Here is a 22,411-nt window from a genome sequence, read left to right on the forward strand (position 1 = left end):
TTCTGTTTACCTGGGCTTTCTGATTTTCCTACAGTAGGCAGGTAGAAAGGTATGTGAACAATTTGGGAGGAACAGTGTAGTACATCTCTCTTTTGTGATGGCTGGGGACCTTTGTAGATTATGTCAATGATGGATATGACCTCAGCTTCCAGTTCTTTCTTTTTGGAAGCCAAATTGAAATGGGAGGGAGCAGGACACTGACCTCTCACCTCCTCTCAGCTCTCTGGCAAGCTGCTCACTAATCTAAACACAGGCAGGCCTGGGGCCCCAGGTCTCAGACCATCTCTCTGTTGTACTTTAAACCTCCCTCCCTTATATCAAGTTTGGCCTGTTCTATGAAGCCATCTCTCTTCTCAAAATGTCTAAAGCGGTGGGGGTTTTTCTTTGTTTTGGGTCTTATTTTCTCTGTGAAAAGGAAGGCAAAAGAAGTAAGCTATCTTTGGGACTTAATGGAGATAATTCAAGAAAATAACAAATGGTAAAAGAGGCAGATAATCCTTAGAAAGAGTCACCAGGAGGTTAGCTGTCTAGGTATTCAGTTTGGTCTGAGACACATAATCTCTATCAAAGCTCAAAGGTGTTTCTTTCTTTCTTGAGACTCTACCATCACTCGGACCCTCTGTGTTTGCTATCACTGCAGATGTCTAGAATCAGGAATTATTTGCTTTTCCTTTAGTTGAAGCTGAATTTTACTTGCTTCACAATGAGCCTGTTACACTTTGTTCTATGATCATTGAATATGAAGCACGTCTGAGTGATGTCTTTTTTTTTCTTAAATGGAAGCAGTACTTGGGGGCTGCCATGCCATCTCTCAATATTTAGTCCATGGACCAAATCACAGTATCTGTCACCTTTCTTTCTAGGTGTTTTTCCACCTTTAGCATTTCTTTTCAGATCCTCTCCAAATTCTCCACTTCCTTCAAAAATCTGAAATCTGGAACTAGATACAGTTCTTGAATAATGGCTGAGTCATTAACAAGAAGGATGCTACTTTGTACTTTCCACATATTAAACTCAAGTTAACAACGACCACCACTAATAAAGTTCCAGAATGTTAACACAGAAGCCATATATAACCCTCAATTACCTCTGCTATAAGGGAACTCTGAGAGGGCATGATGATAAGGATGATGATGATGATGATGATAAAAGTTTGGGCACAGCAAGTGAGCAAATAGACACACCTTGTTCTTCATGACACCATTTATTCTGTATTGAGTCAATTAAGCAAGTGCCTGAAAAGGTAAGAGCTAAGAACCAGAGAAGAGACCTTTGTTTCGGACTAAATCAACAGAACCATGCCCACAAGGAGAGCTATCAAATACCAGATGGGATGGGTTAAGTGCGATTATGAAGTGAGAGTCCTGGAGAGAGAGAGAGAGAGAGGGTTAGCCCCTATGAGTCAGATAAACACTGAACTTTGCATGTCAGACAGAATGAGGGCTTGGCCTTCCTTTTTATTTTACCTTTCCCCTTAACCCTTCAGCATTCCTTGGGGTTTCTCAGAAGTTCAAGGATTTAGGAAGTTAAACTGATAAAATATTTAAAGCTAGTGAACACATAAGAGGGAGAGAGATTAGAAGAGTGAGAAAGAAGAGGAAGAAAGGTATGAAGTGTGGTAGGTACCTCTCTACCTAAAGGTAGAGAGAAGTATGCTTATAAATGTAGACACAGGATCGTAACTGATGGGTAGCAATCCTGAGGGTTAAACTGAGAAATGAGTGAGTTGAGATAGATACCAGATCTAGGGGTTGGGGAGTTTGAGGTCACACAGAGAACAGGGACAGCACAAGCCAGTGCATGGAATTTTGGGTGGAATTGAGGTGGTATGTATACGGAACAGAGAAAGTGCTGCAGTTGTTAGTTGGGAAAGACATTGAACACATAATTTTGGAGTTTTATTTCTAAAAGATGAGCAAATGAATTACTTCGTTGGCTTTCTTAAAAGTTCATTGTTTTACATGTCAAAACAGATGGAGATGTGCCATTATAAACATGGTGGGCTTGAGCAGAGAGCCACCATGATGAATTTCAGGGTAGTATATACTACTTGGTGTGACTGTGGCACACTACCACCACCTAGTGGCAGCATACCAATATGCAGGGCCTTCAAACAGTAAATTAAAATACTATAAACAGGCCTTTAGCGCTGGAAAGGAATTGAGGGTCCTTTCCAGGATCAGTAGTTCCCAAACAAATGGTGCATAAGAATCACCCATGGAGCTTTTAACAAAAAATACACGTTAGGTCTATTGACAGAATATCTGGGGATGCAGTCCAGACATACATATTAGTGTACACAATATGAAACTCATTTTTGTAGGTCAAAAAAGAAGAAATGTGAATTTTGAACAGTTAATATTTGAACAAAGCTCCTGAAGACTCTGCCGCCTTCCTCTTGTTAAGAACCAGAAATCTACTCTAGTTTTCTGATTTTGCAGATAACAAAAATGAAGCTCAGAACAGTAAGTGACTTGTTCAAAGTTGTCCCATGGCAGGCAGGAGTCAGTGCGATTCAAACCGCAGTGTCCTAACTTTGAGTGCAGTGCCCTCTCACTCAGGTGTGTCTCTCCGTAAGCACTGGATTAACAAAACTGATGTCACACAGTCTCAGTTTGCTCAAGCAGAGCCTCCCCTGCACATCAACCTACTGTCTCAATTTCGACTATGCCAAGAACTCTCCAGTGTTTTCTCCTTCATTTCACCTCACCTTTCAAAGTGTCTGTCATTGAGTTTTATTTCTGATTTCTGCCTTTTACTCTCTGGGAAGTCCTGTTGCCTATTTTTTATTTGACAATATGGTAGGACACTATGAAACTGTTCCTCAATCCCACTAGATTGGAACTCCCTAGAACCAGGACAGAGACCAGGGTCTGTGGGAGAAGTCTCATACCAGTTTGCAAGAGCTGAATGTTAAAATTTCATGAGCCAGTTCTTAAACATAACCATTATTAAAATTCAACTCATTATTTTCTTCTTATTTTGCTATTGTCCATGTTCTTGAGGTTATTTACATCAATTCTATCTGAATGGTAGAGATATTACATGATGGTGTATTACTGTGTTTCTCTTCCCTACTCTGTATTCAATGAGATTACATGCTGGGAGACTTGAAATTGACCATGTGGTGGTAGTACTTATACCACAGAAACTGGCAAGTGCTAGAAATCCGGGCTTGATTTATTGTTCTGCTTAGTTTTGAAAAGTGATGGAGAAAATGATAACAATGTGGGTTAAATTCAAAAGTATGTCATGTCTGTAGCCATCACATTGTGACTAGCACACAAAAATTGAGGAAACATTCTTCCAGGACTTAAAAAGGACTTAAACACTATTATCTGATTCAGTGAAGAAGTTGCTCACGTCATGACTGATGAATGAGTGAAGTTCCAAACTATGTCTTCCTTGTTTTACTTTCCTCTTATTCATTAATATAAACAAAAGTATCAACCAACATTTATGTTGGCCCTACAGTCTTTCGTCACCTGCAACTACAGGTATGGATGTAAGAGTTCAGCAAAGATCAGTGAGACCAGTGAATCATGAACTAGTTTATAAACTACATGAAGTTTATAAACAGAATATTGTAGATGTTATTCTTTATAAATTGTGTGAAATCATATCAGTGAAATATACACTGAAATTATCTGCATACTGTGTTTCCCCGAAAATAAGACCTAGCCGGACAATCAGCTCTAATGTTTCTTTTGGAGCAAAAATTAATAGTAAAATAAGACTGGGTATAATATAATATTATAATAATATAATATAATATAATATAATACCGAATCATACTAATTTTTGCTCCAAAAGACACATTACAGCTGATTGTCCGGCTAGGTCTTATTTTTGGGGAAACACGGTACATATAGACACTGTTTGTTTTCCAGGAAGCTTATTGTTAAAAACTGACCAGTACATGACTGGACTGAGCCCAGTCCTTGCTGGATCCCCAAAGTCCGATCAGACTGTCTGAATGCATCCTCCCTACTCTGGATAGGCGTTTACCCAAAGTTGTGGCTTGGCCTTCTGTAGTTCCATCCCACACAGCGCCCCCCCCCCCCCCCGCCCTCCAAGACACTCTCAAGAAACTTTAGCTGAGTGGTTTTATCTTCATTCCAGACCAGAATATATCCCAACCCACTCCCCATTTCCCACCGTGGTCTCTTCCAATGTTTTCTTGCTTGCTCAGTGAAGGGCACCATCCTCACCCCCGTTAATCAGGGCAGAAACATGGGCTTCATTTCATCCCTGCCTCCTCCCACCCACATTCATACAATCACCAAATTAGGCTGTTGTGTTTTTTTTTTGCCACTTTCATACTTTTCAAATTTATCTACTTCTCTCCATCTTTACTGCAATTTTCTCTAGTTTCCTTATCTATTTTCCCTTTAATTGGTTATTATACAGCATCCCAACCGGTCTTCCTGCTTCCATTCTCATTCCCTCCAATCAATTTTCACAGTCACTGAAAATCTCTTTCTAAAAAATAAACCCAATCATGTCACTTCCCTGCTTATTAGCCCTCAGAGGCTCCCTACTGGTGACCAGGCTACTACCACTTGTCTAGGTAGCTCTCTCCTACATTCAGTCTTCTTCTCAAAAGACACACTGTGGCCAAGCCTAAACTACTGTGTTCACAGATCTCCAAAGGACACTCCCACCCCAACACACACATGTATGCACGCACGTATTACGAACACTTATTTCCTGGAAAGCTTCCTCCTTTTCTTTAGGATTCACCTTCCCTGGGTACTTTCTCTGACCTTACCCCTCCCATGTGTACCCTTAGAACCCTGCAGGTGACCCCCCTCATAGCCCTTAACCTGCTGTGTTACTAATCTGTCTCCCACACTGACTATTTTGTTTGTTTGCTTCCGACAGCTCATTCAGGACTCAGAGAAGTCAACAAATACTTGTTGAATGAATGTTCAGAGATAAAAATGATGGTAGTGATAAAAACAGTGGTGACAATCATGCTGAGCTCCTATTCTATACCAGGCACCATGCAGGACACTTTGCAAACATGTTTTACTTGCAATTTACAGCAACTCTGCAAAGTAAGTGTTGTTGTTTTTGTCCTTTTTTTTTTTTTTAACTGTTTCGCAAATGAGAAAATTAAGTGCAGAGAGGTTAAGCCATGTGTCCAGTCACATAACAGGTAAGGAGAGGAGCCAGGATTTGAATTGCTGAACCTTGGTTGCATCTTATTCCAAAGGTCATACACTTTTTAATGCACTACCAAAAAAGCATTGAGACAAACATATAGGGCAGACTGAACAAAACAGATAAACAAAACAAAACAAACAAGCAACCCCCCCCATTTTTCAGTTCTGTAGTCAAAGTTCCATATAATGGTTCAGACATAAGGTGATGGAGATGGTATTTTATAGGTTCTTTATATATATACACACACACTTACATATATTTATATGTAGCTAGTAAAACACTTTCTTTTGCTAGATCTACTTAATGAAAAGCTTTGAAATGTACATGGCACTTCCTATTGGGGGGATTAATAGTTTTGCCCCAGAGTGTAGGTTGGCTGGACACAGAACTAGGGGCACAGTTGGGAGGGAAGGTGCTCAGAGGTCCTGCCCTGAAGGGCTCCTGTCTTGCTTGGGGCTCCTTCTCAGTGAGGCACAGGCTGGAATGCTGATCTGATGTTTGGTCTTTTGACAATTTTCACTTAATGAATTGATTCCTACAGTTCATTAACATACCCACTTCCACTTCTGTATACACATATGTCTTAATTAGCTGCTCATTGGCTGTTTAATTACAAGAAAACAGCTGACAGCTGCCTTGCTGAATTCTAATGGCAGACGCTTTGGAACGGCTACACATTTGCTTTTGACAACCAGGATTTATTCATAACTTTATGATTTATTGTAAATGCTCTCATGCCTGCCCGAATTATTGTATTTTTTCAATCCAAGTAAAAATTTGGAATTTGGGGGACTGTTAGTATAGGTGTATGTCTCACTCTCATTTGATTTCCTTGGCTGAGAAGAGCAGAGAATCCTGTATGTAAAAGTGCGTACGATGTTATGATCTTATTTGTCTTGGGAACTTTCTGTTGAGAATGTTCAGAAATACGGGGGTGGAGAAGGAAAATTGTTTGATAATCGTTTGGTAGAAAGTTAAGTATCTTGATACAGGAAAAAAATGAGGTAATTGCCAATTTTATTAAGGGGTAAAGAGAAGACATGCATAGATTAAAATCAGGGGAGGAAGAGCCAGAGAAATGATAAAATTAAAACAGGAGAAGGCAAGAAAAACTGTCCCAATGGTAGCAAATGAAGAAGGAAATTTGCTCCTTAGAAAAGAACCGGCAACCTCATTCGCAAAAGTTATCTGGTGTAGCCCTACTCTCATACATCTGGCAGCAATAAATCACAGAGACGCAGATCTCTTGAACTACTTCAATAATGACTGGCCTCCCTGTAGAATTGTATGTGCAAATGATCTCTGATTAAAGCTGACCTCATGTGTCATACTCGGTAAGTGTAGATGTCTGCTTTGCCATACTATGATTTGCTATGTTCAGATCCAATCCAAGCGAACACATTCAGCAACAATGATTCCTAAGCAAGCATGAGGGGCCCAACCATGAGCCAGACACTATGGCAGAGCCCTGTCTACAACGCGGTCACAACTGGAGTTATCTGCGAGTTCAGGACGGGACAGTTACCGAGATATGATTAAGACCTAAACAAAGAAAAAAATCCAAATCATCTTGATGTAAACTGGGGTTTAACCCATCCTACAACTTGTTCATTTCATCCCAGGACTGGCAGATTTAGCTAAACAAAATTTGTTTTTCTTATCACTTGTATATAACAGAACTGAAACTCGGATGTCACAGTATGCAGTAACAGCCAAGTCCAATTTTCATTTTAAATGGCTAGCTCTAATACTGGGGCCAGGTGTTACAAAACATTAAAATAAAAATGTTGAGCAAGACTGTGTCAATGTTGGAAAGTGGACAAAATTGGTCCAAGGCTAGTGACATTTCACAATTGAAATAAAAGTATTAGAATCCTCTAAAAATGAACATTTATGGACATTTGTTTTTAACCAAATACATAAAAAGCTCCAGAAATTGCTTTCGCTCTTTCAGGGAAAGAAAACAGTACCAATTATACACTCTAGATATCTTTGAAAAGGCTTTCTATTGTTAATTTCAGGTAACATGTTTGTCAGTGCAAAGAAACTATTACAAATTCTGCATTGACTGGAGGAAGGAAGAAGCTCTGCATAAGACATCATCTTAAATGCATTATGATGAGTAAATATGTCATAAATGAATGCTACTCTAAGACTTATCAGAACACAGGGTCTTAAATGTAATCAGAAGTCAATTTACTAACTTCAATACTCAATGGTACATGATCCTTTACAAAGTTATAGCTGAAATTATAAAGCCAAAAATTCTAAAAGGACACAGAAAAAAACTGTATGCTTTTTTTATCGTGAAACAAATTTTTTGTCATCATCCTCTAAGTAACCACTTTATCTAACGATGAAACCAGGAACTGAAATTGAATGATAAATAGGACCATTTGTCAAAAGAAAACCTCAACTAATGGTCATTTTTTCTACGAATACTTCATCATTTTTATTCGTTTTGAAGATCGAATCTTAACCCTAACATCTACAGCCTCTTGTTTTCTTTCTAGCCCTTTCCTCTGCCCACATTGTCCATGGCCCAGCTCTACCTCCCTGGGAGGTCTACCTCAGTTTCCCTTATACCCCCTCCTAGTGTTCACCCAGGGCTGGGACTAAATTCTATTCCAAGAGTTCAGAAACCTTTTTACTGACAGAACTAAGTTTGCAGGCTTGGATTCTTTGTTCTTCTGAAAAGCAATATTCAGGGCTTGAGAAGGAAGAGTACGTTGTTTCCTCATTATTTCAAAAGAACAAGTAAAATACTTTCAAAATAAAAACCTTGGCATAATGGAGTCCTTAAAATTTGGGGAACGGTGGTCCTGTCTATCCGTATCTTCCATTATCTACAGAAAGTAACACTTTGCTCCAGTCAAACTGGGTTGTATATTGTCCCTAAAACACAACCAAGATGTTTCTGTTTCTAGGCTCTTGCTGTCTAGTGAATATGTGCTCCTAGTGCCATATTATACAGACTGTGGCTTTACTCTAGTATTTAGTTCTCGCGTTGCTATTTAGCTTTTCCTGTGCAGGCCCCATCGCCATTACTAGACCATAAACTGCTTGACAGAAGGATTAGGCCTTTTAGGTCTTTGGATCCCTCACAGTGTTTATGGTCCTGAGGGGGTGCTCATATTTTTTTGTTGTTTTTATTGGCAGAGTCTATAGAACAAATCACAAATGGTCACAAAAGTCAAGACTGGACCCATAGATATCCTGAAATAATATCTGATTATACAGAGCAATGTTACTCAGGCATAAGGAGTTTGGCCAGGAATGAAAATAACAACAGCCCATGTTTTCTGAGTGCTTGTTATGTGCCCCACCACACTTCTAAGTTCTTTACCTAAGTGCACATGATAACCCTATGAAGTTAACTACAGTTACTATCGTCATTCTACAGGTAGGGAAACAGAAGCACAGAAAAGTTAGGTAGTTGCTCAAGCTGGTAAACAGCAGAGCTGGGATTCAAACCCAAGCAGTCTGGTTCCAGAGTTCAGAGTGCAAGCATGACCCAATACAGTTTCTCTGTAGGAAGCCTAAGGGACCAGGATTGGGTGAGCTGGGAACACCCGAGAGCCAGAGAAAGAGCTACCCAAACTTCGACCATTTTCACTGTTCACGGGCAATGCTTATCTGAGCCAATATGTGATAAAATAGATAATCACTTCAGCAATTAAATAACTAAGTTCTCTAATTTCTTGTGGTTTTAGGTTGTCACTTTTAAATGCAATTTTAAAATACATTCACAAAATGATTAGCTCAGAAAATGAGTCACTTTCTTTCCTCTCGTTGGGTATTTATTTATATATCAAATCAGAAATTTTCCTCGTCTAATGATACTATCACAGAGATAAATTATTTACAATTTGTCATGATGTAACCACCTTCACCTAGTTAGAACATGATAAATCATTAACATCAATGGCAAAAGAGCAGAAGGCTCTTGTTGTTACCACAAATAGAAGCAAAAATGTTAGTTATAGCAGAGAGAAACCATTATGCAAAACAAATACTATATGCATGATATAAACACATACCATTGCATAGTTATACCTGCCCAGTCACATCAGTCAAATTAACTCTGAAAATCAATGGGGTGACAGCTGTCACAGGCAGATTCCTCACTTCCTTACATCCTGAGATGTCATAGGTTAGACAGTCCATTTCATTTTGTTTTCTTTTAATTAATTAAGCAATCAATCAATTAATTATTGAGGCAAGGATGTAAAAGGGCATAACTTTTTTTTTTCGTCCTGGTTTCTAGAACCCTGAAGCCTTGAAGGTTACCACGGATGAATAATTCAAAATCTTCTTTAAGTAGTGAGCTCCCTATTCCAAAAAGGCAGGTGCATTTTTTGTTTAATTATTAAGTGTGTTTGGTGGTGTGCAGAAATCTCAAGCTTCACCAAGATGGGCTCAATATGGAGTATGTGTACACATACAAAGAGGCACATGTTACGATGATTAACAGTAAAACAAAGACTTCAGGAAATGATGAAGCCAATTTCCCTGCCATCTCTCAGTAATTATTTGTGTCTGGAGGTGATTTTTTATGTTATGATATTGTATTTTTTAATTTCACTAAAGGAGAGCTAACCAAATTCATGGATTTCACTTTTTACCTCAGATTCAAAATGTCTTAGGGCTCATTCAGGCCTGGTTCAGTGGCAATCAACCGTCTCAGAGGCCTTCAGCATGTTTAAATAGCTGCTCTCCTGTTTATTTTGCATTGTTTTATACTGTAAGCCGTCTCAAAGCCCTCCCAATATAAGCAGGAGGATTTAAATCTCAATAAATTGAAATTGAGTAACAGACACAATCTGGGTTTGGGGGTCTTGAATGATGAGGACAAACATCTCTATTTCCCACTGACATATTATGCACATGCTGTACATACTGCCCTGAGATCAGCATCAGTCATAATTAAAATAGTAACAACGGCAATAAGAACGATAAGGTTTAGATTTAAATAGCGCTTTTCAGTGCACAGGGCTTTGATTGAGTTTTTCATTCCATTCTTAGAATAGTTCTCATAGATAGGAAGAACAGGTGTTATGCTTACTTTATAGATGAGGAAAATGAGTCACTAGGTGATTGAGACATGCCCAAAACAATAAGAACAAGTGGTGGCACCAGGACCAACTCAGTTCTTTCCAACAGCCTTGCCATAATTTGGCCAGCTGTATCAACATCTGTGTGCCAACAATAAGACTTTCAATCACATTCTGATTAAACTTATGGGGAATGCCTTCTCATAAAGTTTGTAACAGGGACATTACAGAAGTCTAGATTCATCTCTTTTTAAAAAAGATAACCAAAGAGATTGTTCATCCATTCAATCAATTCCGGGATTGGAAGTGACAAAAAAGGAATGCTCAAACACCTTTCTCTAGCCTCCTGTTATTTTGATGGAATATGTAAATATCTATCTATCTGTCTATCATCTATCTATCTATCTATCTATCTATCTATCTATCTATGTAAATATCTATCTATCTGTCTGTCTATCATCTATCTATCTATCTATCTATCTATCATTCTATCTATATATATAGTATGTATAAAACTTCCTTAATTGTAATTTAGCACCAAAACCTTCTGTCCTGTCATTTCTCATCACTCAAAATTCCAAGGAGTTGAATTTTCAGACATTGTAGAAGTAAAAACTAAGAATAGAAAAGATACATTCGAACATTAATAGAAACAACAACAATTAAAAAGGCTTACCTTGCAGCCTTCACATGTAATGACACCATAATGGATTCCTGATGATTTGTCTCCACAGATCTTGCATGGAATAATTTCAATTTGAGCTGCAACAGAAGCACGCAACCAGTTAATTACATTTTCTTTTAAACACCTTATAAAAGCGTTCCCTGATCAGCATTTGTATAGTGAAAACTAATAACCTGCTAAACATTATACTGCATTAACTATTCATTGCTGAACTGTGAGGGTCCCCCTAGAGCCCTGGACTAAATTATGGCTGCTCGTTATATAATAGCTTTCGGGTTATTAAAATGGGTCATTTGAGAAGGTGTTTAAGAACCCACAAGAAGGCTGGAATCAGCATTTCAAAGCCTTCAAGAACTGGAGAGTTCGCATTTTAGGCCTCAGAGCAAAGCAGATACTAAAATGCTTCCTTCGATCTCATTTTCCATCATTATTTTTAAAAGGTCATAAATCTGTCTTGGCTGTAGCTCGACTGGTAGAGAAAAATATACTCCAAAAAGTCAAGACTACTTAGGAAAATGATTCAATTCAAAATGTTAATAAGTTACATATGATGGTAAGTTAAGAATTCCTTACTCATCCTTTTTTAATTAACATAGTTGCCATGTGTTAAAAATGAGTCCCTTTGTGTATGATCAAAACCTTTCAACCATAAATATCCTATCTGAATTTAATAATGATGAATCCTGACAAATACAAATATGTAGATTCTGAGTTCTTTACATTAGATATTGATTTCCTGGTACAGTGTGCATGTGTTTCTATCCAACTGAGTACTTAAAGATGCCTCATGCTGTAAAACTAACCAAATAACATGTACTACACCAAAGTTCTCAAATATGACAAAGCACACTTCTAAGAAAACATTATATCTTGAGCAGAGTTGGAAATAACATAATTAAGGATTAAAAAACAACCTAAGGATAAAATAATTAGGTAAAAAAGAGTACTTGGATCACTTATTACATATAGTTACATGTGAAATAAAGAAGACCAATGCTGAGGTGTATATACACAAGATGGCCATGTTCACCAGTTTACCCGGAATGTTCCATTACGCTAAGTTTATTTCCCATGGTTTTCGCTACTGGATATCATGTCTGATTATCTACCTAATCACACATGCAAACACAACTGCAAGTGCCCAAGTGTATTTCATTTCCATATAGGCACTACCCGGCCCCACGCCTTACACAAAGCAATGACTTATCTAAGGATGGAAGTTCCATGATGTAAGTATCCCACATAGACGCACAGCCCACTCTTTCTTCCAATGTAACCCCATATCCTGGGATCATTTCCACAACACTTACATTGAATTTGATGCGATGTTATATTCAATGATGAGAGTACACATGAAAAGACGGGATTTAACCTCGTTATAAATCATGTATATGTATCTGCTGACTTCCTTGCAAGGGCACTCATACAAGCACTGTGGTGACGGTTAGGTAGTGCAAGCTATTCTACCAGTGTCCTCTTCCGTTCGGTCACTTTTAGTGGTGACATACCAAGTTCCATTGTCCAGAGCAGGGATGGTTTGAAATCTCACATCCAATATATTTTTCCATAATCCTAAAGCTTTCGAATATCCCAGGAATGGTGTCTTGGTACACTGTATGTCTATTTCTGAGCTATGCAAATTAATACGAGATTGCGTTTAACAAAAATGATCATCTTGAAGTCTGCTTCCTTATCTTAGCAGCTAGCTTGATTTCTTCAAGGAAAATTCTTTATAAAATCTGAACTCTAATAACGTTTCATACCTAAGGCCCCTCCAATATTCTTAAATATAGTCAAGTTTTCGTGCTCTATGTAGTCAGTTTCGTGCTATAGGTGATCTGCAACTCGAAAGAGATAGCTAATGCCCACCATTTTTCAGAGACGCAAAAAAAGCCAAGTGCTAGTAGAGAAATGCTGAAAGGTGATATCAGACGAGAGTTATTGCCTGGATTTTCCCATATGAATTAACTAGTCTATAATAAGAACCTGTCCCGCCCACCCCAGCCCCTAAGGAATAGAATAATTAGGCAACACAAAGTACTTGGACAATCTATTAAAGAAAATTTATACGTGAAATAAAGAAGACAGACATGGAGCTTCTTTTCTGCTTATGTCTCACCTCAAGCTGTAATCACAGAAGTTAGATAGAAAAACCTTGTTAGGCCCTATAGTTTGTCAGTATCAAACCTATCTGAGGCAGTTAAAACAACACTGGTGCCAAACTTGGGACTTTCCAGTTACCTTCATTCCATCTTTACAACAGGGAGATCAAACAGATCTATTCAGAAAAACTGAGGCAGGAAGAGGCCAAAGACAAGTGAACTTCATAAACCCTGGGCAAGAGCAGCCTTCAGCTTTCTGCTGACAATGAATCTAGGAGCAGCACATGGCCCTCGGTTAAGTCTTCTGCATCTTTAAGATATGAAGGCCCTGGCCGGCCATATTGATAATGATGAGTAACACTGTAACTGGAGCCAATGGCAAATGATCGATTGCTGTTCAGCCTGCCTGGACTCTTGCTGGATTACCCATCAGAAGTGAAATGATGATATTTAAGCCTGCTAATGGCTGCTGTAATCTGGCAAGTGATACGGAGGTCTGGCCTACAGGGGTCTGCTCTGCTGGCCTGAGTCAGGCTCCCAAAAGCTTGGTCTTCAGCTTGGTTTTAGCTCCCAGGGGCTTTCTGATGCAGAGGACACTCTAGCTGAGATGTATTTCACAAGATTTATGGAGGCCAAGATGCTTCGTATGAATGGACTCAATGTAGATTACTTGTATTTTCAAGGAGGGGACCATGTGCCTAGACCTTTGCCCCCTGCCCCCGCCCCTACCATGTTCATGCTTAGTTCCAGTGGGCAGTGTTGGCCAAAGAATCACACTTACTTAGAACATGCTTCATTAGGAAGCTCGTGGTAAGGTGATGGGAGGGATCCCCACAGCTAGGTGCAGATACTCTGACCGGTCCAATGAAACTATTCTACTAGCCTACCCTCTGGGGGAGGCTCTCTTATCTCAGAAGACAATTTCAGTTGCAAATGCTCTTTAGGAAATGACTAAAATCCACCTGCTCCAAAAAGCAAACTCTGAATGGGATCTGATCACACGTGTTGATATTTCCAGAAAGCAAACATTTGTAGATTGGAGGAGGGCACTTACTCAGCCTTCCATTTAATCCACACCATCCCTCCTCCACCTTTAGTTAATTTACAAAATTCAAATGTATCAGTGAGAAAAAAATGTAGTCACTGACTTGTAAATTTTAAAAAGACAGGCAGTTTAGTTCCATAAATTTGAGTTTTCAGTCCAGTAAGAGGGAAAAGGAAAAAATCCCCTTGCCCTTTGCTTTCCATCCCTCAGGCTTTTCTATTTTCCACCAGGCAGTGCTGTGTCTTTTCAAAATAATCTTCTTTTAACAAAAATTATGAGTCTTGGCCCATATATATACTGCACACATTAACTCAGTCAGTAATTCAAAGGATGCGTTCTGTCAGACACCACCACTGTCACAAGTATATTGATTAAATTAGTCCACATACATATTCATCAAAGCAAAGAGTGTTATTGTGTAGGAGAATATCTGAAGACACACACATATAATCATGAATTGACTTAACAATGAACAATCTTGCTATGAAAAATTCTAATTTGCCTACATTTTCAGCTCTATTGCCTAAATAATTTGCTCTCTCATGCACCCTAAGTAATTCAAGCAGGCTCTCCACACCTGCAGAGGCAAATTTCTGCAGTTTCAAGGAGCTGACAACAAGTGGCAGCGGGGCGTCAGGAAATCCTGGAATGCAAGTGTGCTAATTAGCCAAGTGGTCCTGCGGCTGGGCTGTCATTGAGCACTGTATGTACTTGCACAAAAAGTTTGCTTTTTACTTCTAATTATAAAAGGAACAAGAACATGGGCACTGGCACTCTTAACACCTCATTTTATTCCTCAGGACCTATCTTGGGAGATATCTTGGTCCAGAGAAAAATGTCCATTCTCCCAAAGAATTAAAAAAAAAATACAGTTGTACAAGAGTTGCACTCATCACTTCATTCACTCTGTGTGAACAGTGATCTCTTGATAAGGATATAATGGATTTATAATAATCAATAATATCTAAAGTGTATTTGTGTTTATAATGTGTCAGGTATTATCACGTTCACTTCTCCAACAACTCTCTCACGTAGGTGGTGTCATCATCATGATGTTATCATCATCATTATTAAAATCTGCCATTTTTTTTAGCTGGGAAGACAAGTTCAGAGAGGCTAAATAACTTGCCCAAAGACAGAAAGCTAAGAAGAGGTAAGGCTGAAATTTGGACACATTTTGGCTTTTTATCTAACTAAAAATTTAGGGTACACCCTTCTCACCATTCTGCACGCTGAGACCCCCCTCATTCCAATAACAAACATCAGGGTGTGCTGCTGTTGGTATACAACCATTCACCGAGGATCAAAGACATCTCCTAAGTAATTTGGTGAAACTTACAGAGTCCTCAGAACTGATATCAGGATGTCCTTCTGGGAGTTAGTTACCTGACTGATTTATAACTGGAAGTAATCACCAACCTTCTAGGTCATTCTTCTCAATTTAAAAAAATTCCAAGTAGTTTTTGACCCACACCACGGTTTAACAATTCTTAAGGCTGGGCACATTACTTAACTTCTCTGAGCCTCAGTTTCATATGTGGAGATTCCATGATATGACGTATAAATGCCACAGCACATACATGATTATTTTATGTATGGATTCTCTCTCTCTCTAGTCTATATGCGTGTCACACAATTCTTAGCAATAGTTGGCACTCAATAATCATTATTATTATTGTTATTGTTGATAAGAAATCCTGCCTTATAGCGAAATGAAATTCTTTTCTGCAGACTTTAAGCTCTTTCCAAAGTGGGGATAGAGAAAAGCTGCTTATCCTCCAAATAATATGACAGGCAGTTCATACCAGCCACCACAGCAATCCCTTACAACACTGGCACTTAACTGTTTGCTGCACACAGTGCTATGTTGCAATCAGCTGTGGGGATGTGTCATGTAGAATTTGTTCTAATTATAGTAAAAAAAAATTAAGTTTTATGGGTTCATATAAAAAAATAAACTAATGCGGACCCATGGTTACCCCAATAATATATTTCACTCTAGCTCACTTGCACAATCGCATATTTTCTTGAATTGGATTGAACAGGGTGGGGTTCCTGCTGGCTTGCCAGGAAATGGCCAAACCCTGGATACACCCAGGAGAGTATGTCACACATAAGAATGTCAAGTAATGTGTGTCTTGCAAAAATGGTCAAGAACTGCTGCTTTAAAAAAAAAAAAACACCTATGTTTTATACCAATCTGTTGACAGTGATTTTTTTTTTTCTGGAGGGCTGAGAATATGAAGGACTTTTTATTTGCTATGTTATATATTTCTCTAATGTTTGAATTTTTTTTTTTTTTTTACAACCAGCATGTATTACTTTTCCAAGCAGAAAAACCAATAAAGATTAAAAAGAAAAACCCTAAGGCATTTGATTTTATTTTCAGTAAAATGGCTTGAGTCCTTTATGGATTAGTCACTTTATTTTATCCCCAGTTTAAAACTGCTGGGGTATTAAAGGCTTCTGCAGCTGCCTGGATAGCAGCCGGGCCTGCCTGCGTGTCTAGGCCAGCTGGTGGAGAGTGGTAGAGTCTTCACCTGGTTCCTGGGAGGGACTTTGGGAGCTCCTGGCTTCTAGAGCTTTCTGGGCCCTCTGGGTCTAGCCACCTCCTAGTTCTAAGGACACTGTGCTCTGTCCAATGGAGCCCAGCTGAAGGGGAAAAAGTAGGGGCTGAAATTCACCTCGCCTTGAGCCCTGTTGCAGAGTGGCTGTAACAACCTAGAATAAGGGAGCCTTTTCCTAATATGTCTGCCCCACTGGGGCAGGTTTTCAAACCATCCTTCCAGAGGTGGCACCCTTCTCTGTAGTGTGCAAAGGTGCCGTGTGTACTAGCTGTGGACAGTTCAGGGAGCAAAAGGCTTCCTGTCACTCTCACTGCTACTGCTGGAAGCACTGAGCCACTATAGGGTTTGCAGAGAGCTCTCATTGCATCTTCATGGTTGGAGGGGAACCAACTGTGGGCTTCAAGAGTTTGGTACATCCTGTCATCCTGGACCCTTGGCTTGAAGTACAGCATGAATATGTTCCATGGCCCAGGCATGTTCAATGGTCCTCTGGGGACCAGTTGAGTACTATGCAAACTAATAATCAACCTGCTCTGCCATTTTGTCTACTAAATATAATGTCAGTATGTTTCCTTAGCCTAGTCTTTTCTTCCTCCGATGATGGATTCCTTCATGACAGTACTTGATCTTCACCGCACATCACCAAAGCAATTAGCCCCCTAATTTGAAAAGCCATAGCCCTCTGGTAGAGCAGTCTCATGGGCATTTTTGGCAACAAGAATAATGCCTGATATTTGCAGAGTTCTGTAAGTTTTTGTCCTCATTAGCTTGTTTTGATGTTGGTGCCCACAGCCACTCTGCAGTAGGCAGATGGGTATCGTTATGCCCATTCTACAAATATGGAAAATGAACCTCAGAAGGATTAAATGGCTTATGTCTAGATTTCTCAGGGTTTAAATGTATAGGCAGCCACAAAGCAGAAAGACTTAGTGTCTCCTTCCTCTTCAGGATTATATGATGCCTTTAGTTATGTTACCATTGATCTGGGGCTCTCAAGGGGAAATGATATGAGAGAGAAAGAGCTGAGGTCCATTCAACTAAGAAGCGTAGTGGGCAATCCTTCCAAGTCTCCATCAGACCCTCAACTCCCTGGGTGGCCTCACACAAGTCACTTCCGCCTCCACTGCCTCCATCTATAAAATGGGAATAGTTCTTACCTCCCAGGCAGGTTGTGGTAAATGAATGCTCGCAAAGCTCTTTGAAGATGAAAAGACCTATATAAATGGGAAGCTTTAGGAAGCTTGGCATATCATTCTTGGCAAGGATCAGGACGCTGTGCCCTCACTACCCACAACAGGCTCCGCCACAAAGAGAATAAAGAAAAATACACAGAACTGTAATTTTCATCTGCTAGCTAGACTTACTTCGAGTTTTTTAAATTGTTAGTTGTTGGTCTCAAAATGCCTTCCTGAAAGACTAATCGGTCCAGATGTTCCGATCTTAGTCTCAACTTGAGAGCCAAAGAGCACAATGATGGAGATGTCACCCCTCTGTAATAGCTGGCACAAGCAAAGTCACTGAACAAAACTTTCACAAGGGCTTGTACAGTCTCGTGGGGACATCACAGAAATGGCATGATTCCCACTTGTCAACACAATCAACACACATGCCACCCTCTGACATCCCAAGCCTTGGTATTAAGTTGATATCTGACTCAAAGGACCCTGTGCAACTATAGCCATTAAAGGAAAAAAAGACCTGCCCCTTACTGGGCCCCTACCCCAATTCTGCCCCTTACCTACCATGGAAAGCCACTTCTTAAAGGCTTTAATTTGGTTGTGGTTTCGTCTGAAAACTTAACAGCTTTTACAAAGTCATTTTTTAATAAAAAGTGTTACATATACTTACTTGCCAAATGCAAACACATAAGCAAGCACATCTCAAACACTTGAGAGATCAATTATTTGCAAACTAAATCTAAAATAAGCCAAAATTGGAGTTTGGGAACTTTTGACTATTTCCTTCAGTCTTATATTAGGTTGGTGCAAATGTAATTGCAGTTTAAAAAGTTAAAAATAATTGCAAAAACCGCAATTACGTTTGCACCAACCTAATACATGCAAGACTTCGGTGCACAAGAGTTAAAACACTGGGCCAGAATGCCCCATATGAATTCAGAGAACGTGGAGCTGGGTCTACAGGAAATCTCTGAAGAATAAGGACGACAGGCACATCTTCTCATGTGGCTTTCCATGAATATGCAGGTAGTTCTGACAATGGGAACTGAATATTAATCCTTTGTAATATGTTTCTATCCCTACTAGATTAAGCTTTCCAGAGAAACTGACTCACATTTCCTGGTGCACATGTATCTTTGCTAAAAGCCAAATCCAAATGAGCACTTGTGTCCCCAGACAGGGAAATTCTGTCAAATCAGAGAGAACACAGATTTTTCATATAGAGAAACAGTTGATGGCTTTGATTTTTAGACCCAGTTCTCTCTAGAATTCTACTCCACAGCAATGCACAAAATAACTAAATTTAAGGCAATCCACTCTTTACCTCTTTAAGGAACTACCTGGTGGCTAACTAAACCTTGAATAAAATAGTAGAACAGCAAGAGAAGCAGCTTCCTAACAACTTTACTTATCCAGTGGGTCAAATACTGAATAAATTCTCACTCAATAAAAGATAATGCGATTAAGATCAGCAGTACATATGGTTTCCTCGTTTATTGTTTTTCCTGATTTAACCTCTCTATTTCCTTTGCAAACAATGGAACATATTTGTTGTTGAGAATTTGTGGGGTTAAGTGAAATCAGGGACCAAGATAAAGGTAACTGGCCATTTGGCCAATCATTCCAAGTTGGAATAAGGTCCCTCTAAGATTCTAGAATTAATTATGGTTTTTCAGTATATAGTTCCCGAATATTTTCTAGGACCTTTAGATCAGAAACATCTAATAAAAATTCTCTTGAGCCTCTCGGTGTGGGCTGTCATTTCATACCAGCAGGAAAAAGAATCCACTTTATTTTACTAAGTGGTTAGATTATGCTCAAGGGAAATTCCTAATAACGTCTTTTCCAACAATAGGTGTGTCTCTCTTATGTACGAGTAATTCTGGATAATACTAAACAAAAAGATATCATCTGACTCACAGAACTGCATCTAATCTTTTCTAGCGATCAACCTCACTCTAGATACCAATTCCTTTTTCCCCCTTAACAAGAACAATTTTGCCACATTTAGGTTAAGTCTTCCTTTGCTCATAATTGAGAGCAATGGGGTCAGCTCTTTGCTTTCAGCATTCAAAGTCTGTTTTTCACAACAACAGAAAAGAACATCTTTAAAACCAAACCAAATCTGGAGATCTTATCTAGTTTCTACTTAACCAAAAACATCAGAATTACTCTTGCTGCATTTTATGAAATAACCTTACTTTACTCAATTCCCCCCAAATTCTCACACCTAAGCCCAAGAGATAACCACTCCATTTTACAGCTCTCTTAACTTCACACCTGCCTGGCATACCTTAAGCTTTACTCAGTATACAACCTTGGTATTGCAATTTGGAAGCTTTTACTTTTTTAAATGGGTACATATAATGTTACAAAAATAAACAAACCTTGTGATTCAATTACAAGTCCAAAGACAGGAAAATCTCTTGACATAGAAATGGGTCTAATAAATAGGATATTTATTTAAATCTACCTGTTCTATGGCTTCATATGAGTCTCGCCCATTGTATGCTTCACATACAGTATCAGTTTACTGAATAAATCAATAAAAACATTCTGCTTGCCTCAGAATACTCCTTAAAGGGCCAAAGTCTCCTGCCTAAAAAGTCAGCCATTGATTGCTAATTCCAATTGCACAATTTCTATGACCTCTTAACGGGGCCATCATAAAAACCAGGTGGACGCAGATGTGGGTCAAAATATCAAGAATCCAGGTTAAGTCATCAAAGCTTATCAGGCAAAGGAACCCATTGATTTTTTCCACTAGCTTGGATGGTTTTTTGAAGATCAGTTAGTGTTCACTGGATAGTAGATTATGTCATTTAAGAAATATTCCTTAACCAAATTAAACTGGAATTCATGGCAAAGGTTAGAAATAATTTGTAATTCTAAACCTGGAAAATATATTTACATCCTTTTATATTAAGCAATAGAGGACTAACATGACAACACATCCACAGCCACAGTCACACAGACTGGTAAAACCAAAACTTTCTTGGTCTACAGGTCATTTTAGTGAGTGACGATGGTTAAGAGGGTTTACCACAGCCCAGATCCCTACTCCACCTCTGTGCTGTTTCCTACTTCACCAAGTTTCCCTAAAATTAATAGGGAGAATGGAGCTTTGGGCAAGAGACCAGGGAAGGGCCTGGTCTTTACTAAAAGTCATAAGCAAATTATTTCAACATTCCAGAAGCAGAAGTGTAGATGTTGCCAAATTAATCATTGAAAAGCTATATGTAAGATCTTGAAGGATTAGTGACCAACTCTTCCAAGAAAAAAAAAAAAAATTCTACTAGGTACGCCACCTACAATTTCCAGGACATAGCCAATGACATCTAAACAATAGATCAGGCGAGTGAGTTCTAAGCTTTCAAATACATCGTAGATGTAATTTGGGATTGCAGTTCAATGGTTTTTGAAAAAATTCTCTTTCATAATGCTTTTCTAAGATAACCAGTAATGCCAGACAGAGGAATGACCAGATAAATGACCTCAGTTTTTTCTGACTCTCTAAACACATGCTCTTTAAACTTGCCTATTAAAGAAACATTTTCATTCTTAATTATAATATATAAGATCAGTCAGAGAATGGATAACGATATTCGCTGACAGCTGATACACAGTTGTTTCTGTGGTCTATTCCAAAGGGGAGAAAGCAGGAGCTGGTAGCTATTTCTTCACAGGAAAGGGAAATATAGAAAAAGGCAGAAGAGCCTTGGGGGAACATGAGGTCATTGTGAGACATGAGGAGAAGGAATGCTCTGGACCAAGCTAAGAGACTGACAGATTTATTTTAAGAAAGTCTGATATCTAAGCATCAATTCACAGACTACAACACCTAAGAAATGTCATTTTTCCCCCAATAAAAGGAAATGTATATCTTGGGTGTTTATGTTGAAGCTACCTATTTTTATGTAACTCAAGACATTAGAGGTGAGGGAAGAACACCATAGCCATAAAAATAGCAAAATAAGGTGCACAAAAATGTCCTTCTCATTCCATTTTCACTTTTTGCTCCTATAGTCCAAGGAGCTTCTTTTGCCTGCAGACAAACATTTTGCATGACATGCTCCGACTGTCCTGCACATGCTCCCATCAGCGATTCAGCATTTGGCAATGTATGTCTTTGCCACTTAAGAGAGCTTGAGTGAGTGAGTGTGACATTATCATTGGAATACGTGACTCTTTCTAATTTGCAGTAAAAGTGTACCATTCACTCACTCTGGTACTTTAGGTCGGCATGGTTTTGAAATCCATTTCACAAGTGATGGCAGCATATTTCACATCAGATGGAAACACACTCTGATTGCTAACAGCTGCTGTGGGCACATCTTACTGTCACAGCAGGAGCTCAGAATAGCAGGTCCTTTTTAGTGCCAATGGCGGCTACCATAGTAAATCATGACACACACACACACATGCACGCACACACCCCCCACATATTCCACATGCTCACACCCAGGTCCATCCAGCTGCGAGTCCCCCCACCACTTGCTGACAACCTGCACAACGAGCCATCAGGGCTGCAAAGAAGGCACACAGAACCCACTAGCAGTGTCCCTTTTGTTACTGTCACATTCACGGTATATGAGTTACATGAATTAAGGA

General features: G+C 39.1%; 1 protein-coding gene across 4 annotated transcripts in view; it reads right to left on the reverse strand.

Annotated features, from left to right (window-relative positions):
• Window positions 1–22,411, reverse strand: part of RORA (RAR related orphan receptor A) — a 682,873-nt gene that overhangs the window by 20,881 nt on the left and 639,581 nt on the right. For all 4 annotated transcript variants that reach the window (XR_013993354.1, XM_081048556.1, XM_081048555.1 and 1 more), the window contains one exon: window positions 10,900–10,985. Coding sequence is in view for 3 of the 4 variants with exons in the window: in XM_081048556.1 (XP_080904682.1) it covers window positions 10,900–10,985 (86 nt within the window). In the remaining variant the exon portion in view is untranslated. The remainder of the gene's footprint in view (window positions 1–10,899; window positions 10,986–22,411) is intronic.

Source organism: Rhinolophus hipposideros (genome assembly GCF_964194185.1).
Source record: "Rhinolophus hipposideros genome assembly, chromosome: 5".
Taxonomy (NCBI): Eukaryota; Metazoa; Chordata; class Mammalia; order Chiroptera; family Rhinolophidae; genus Rhinolophus; species Rhinolophus hipposideros.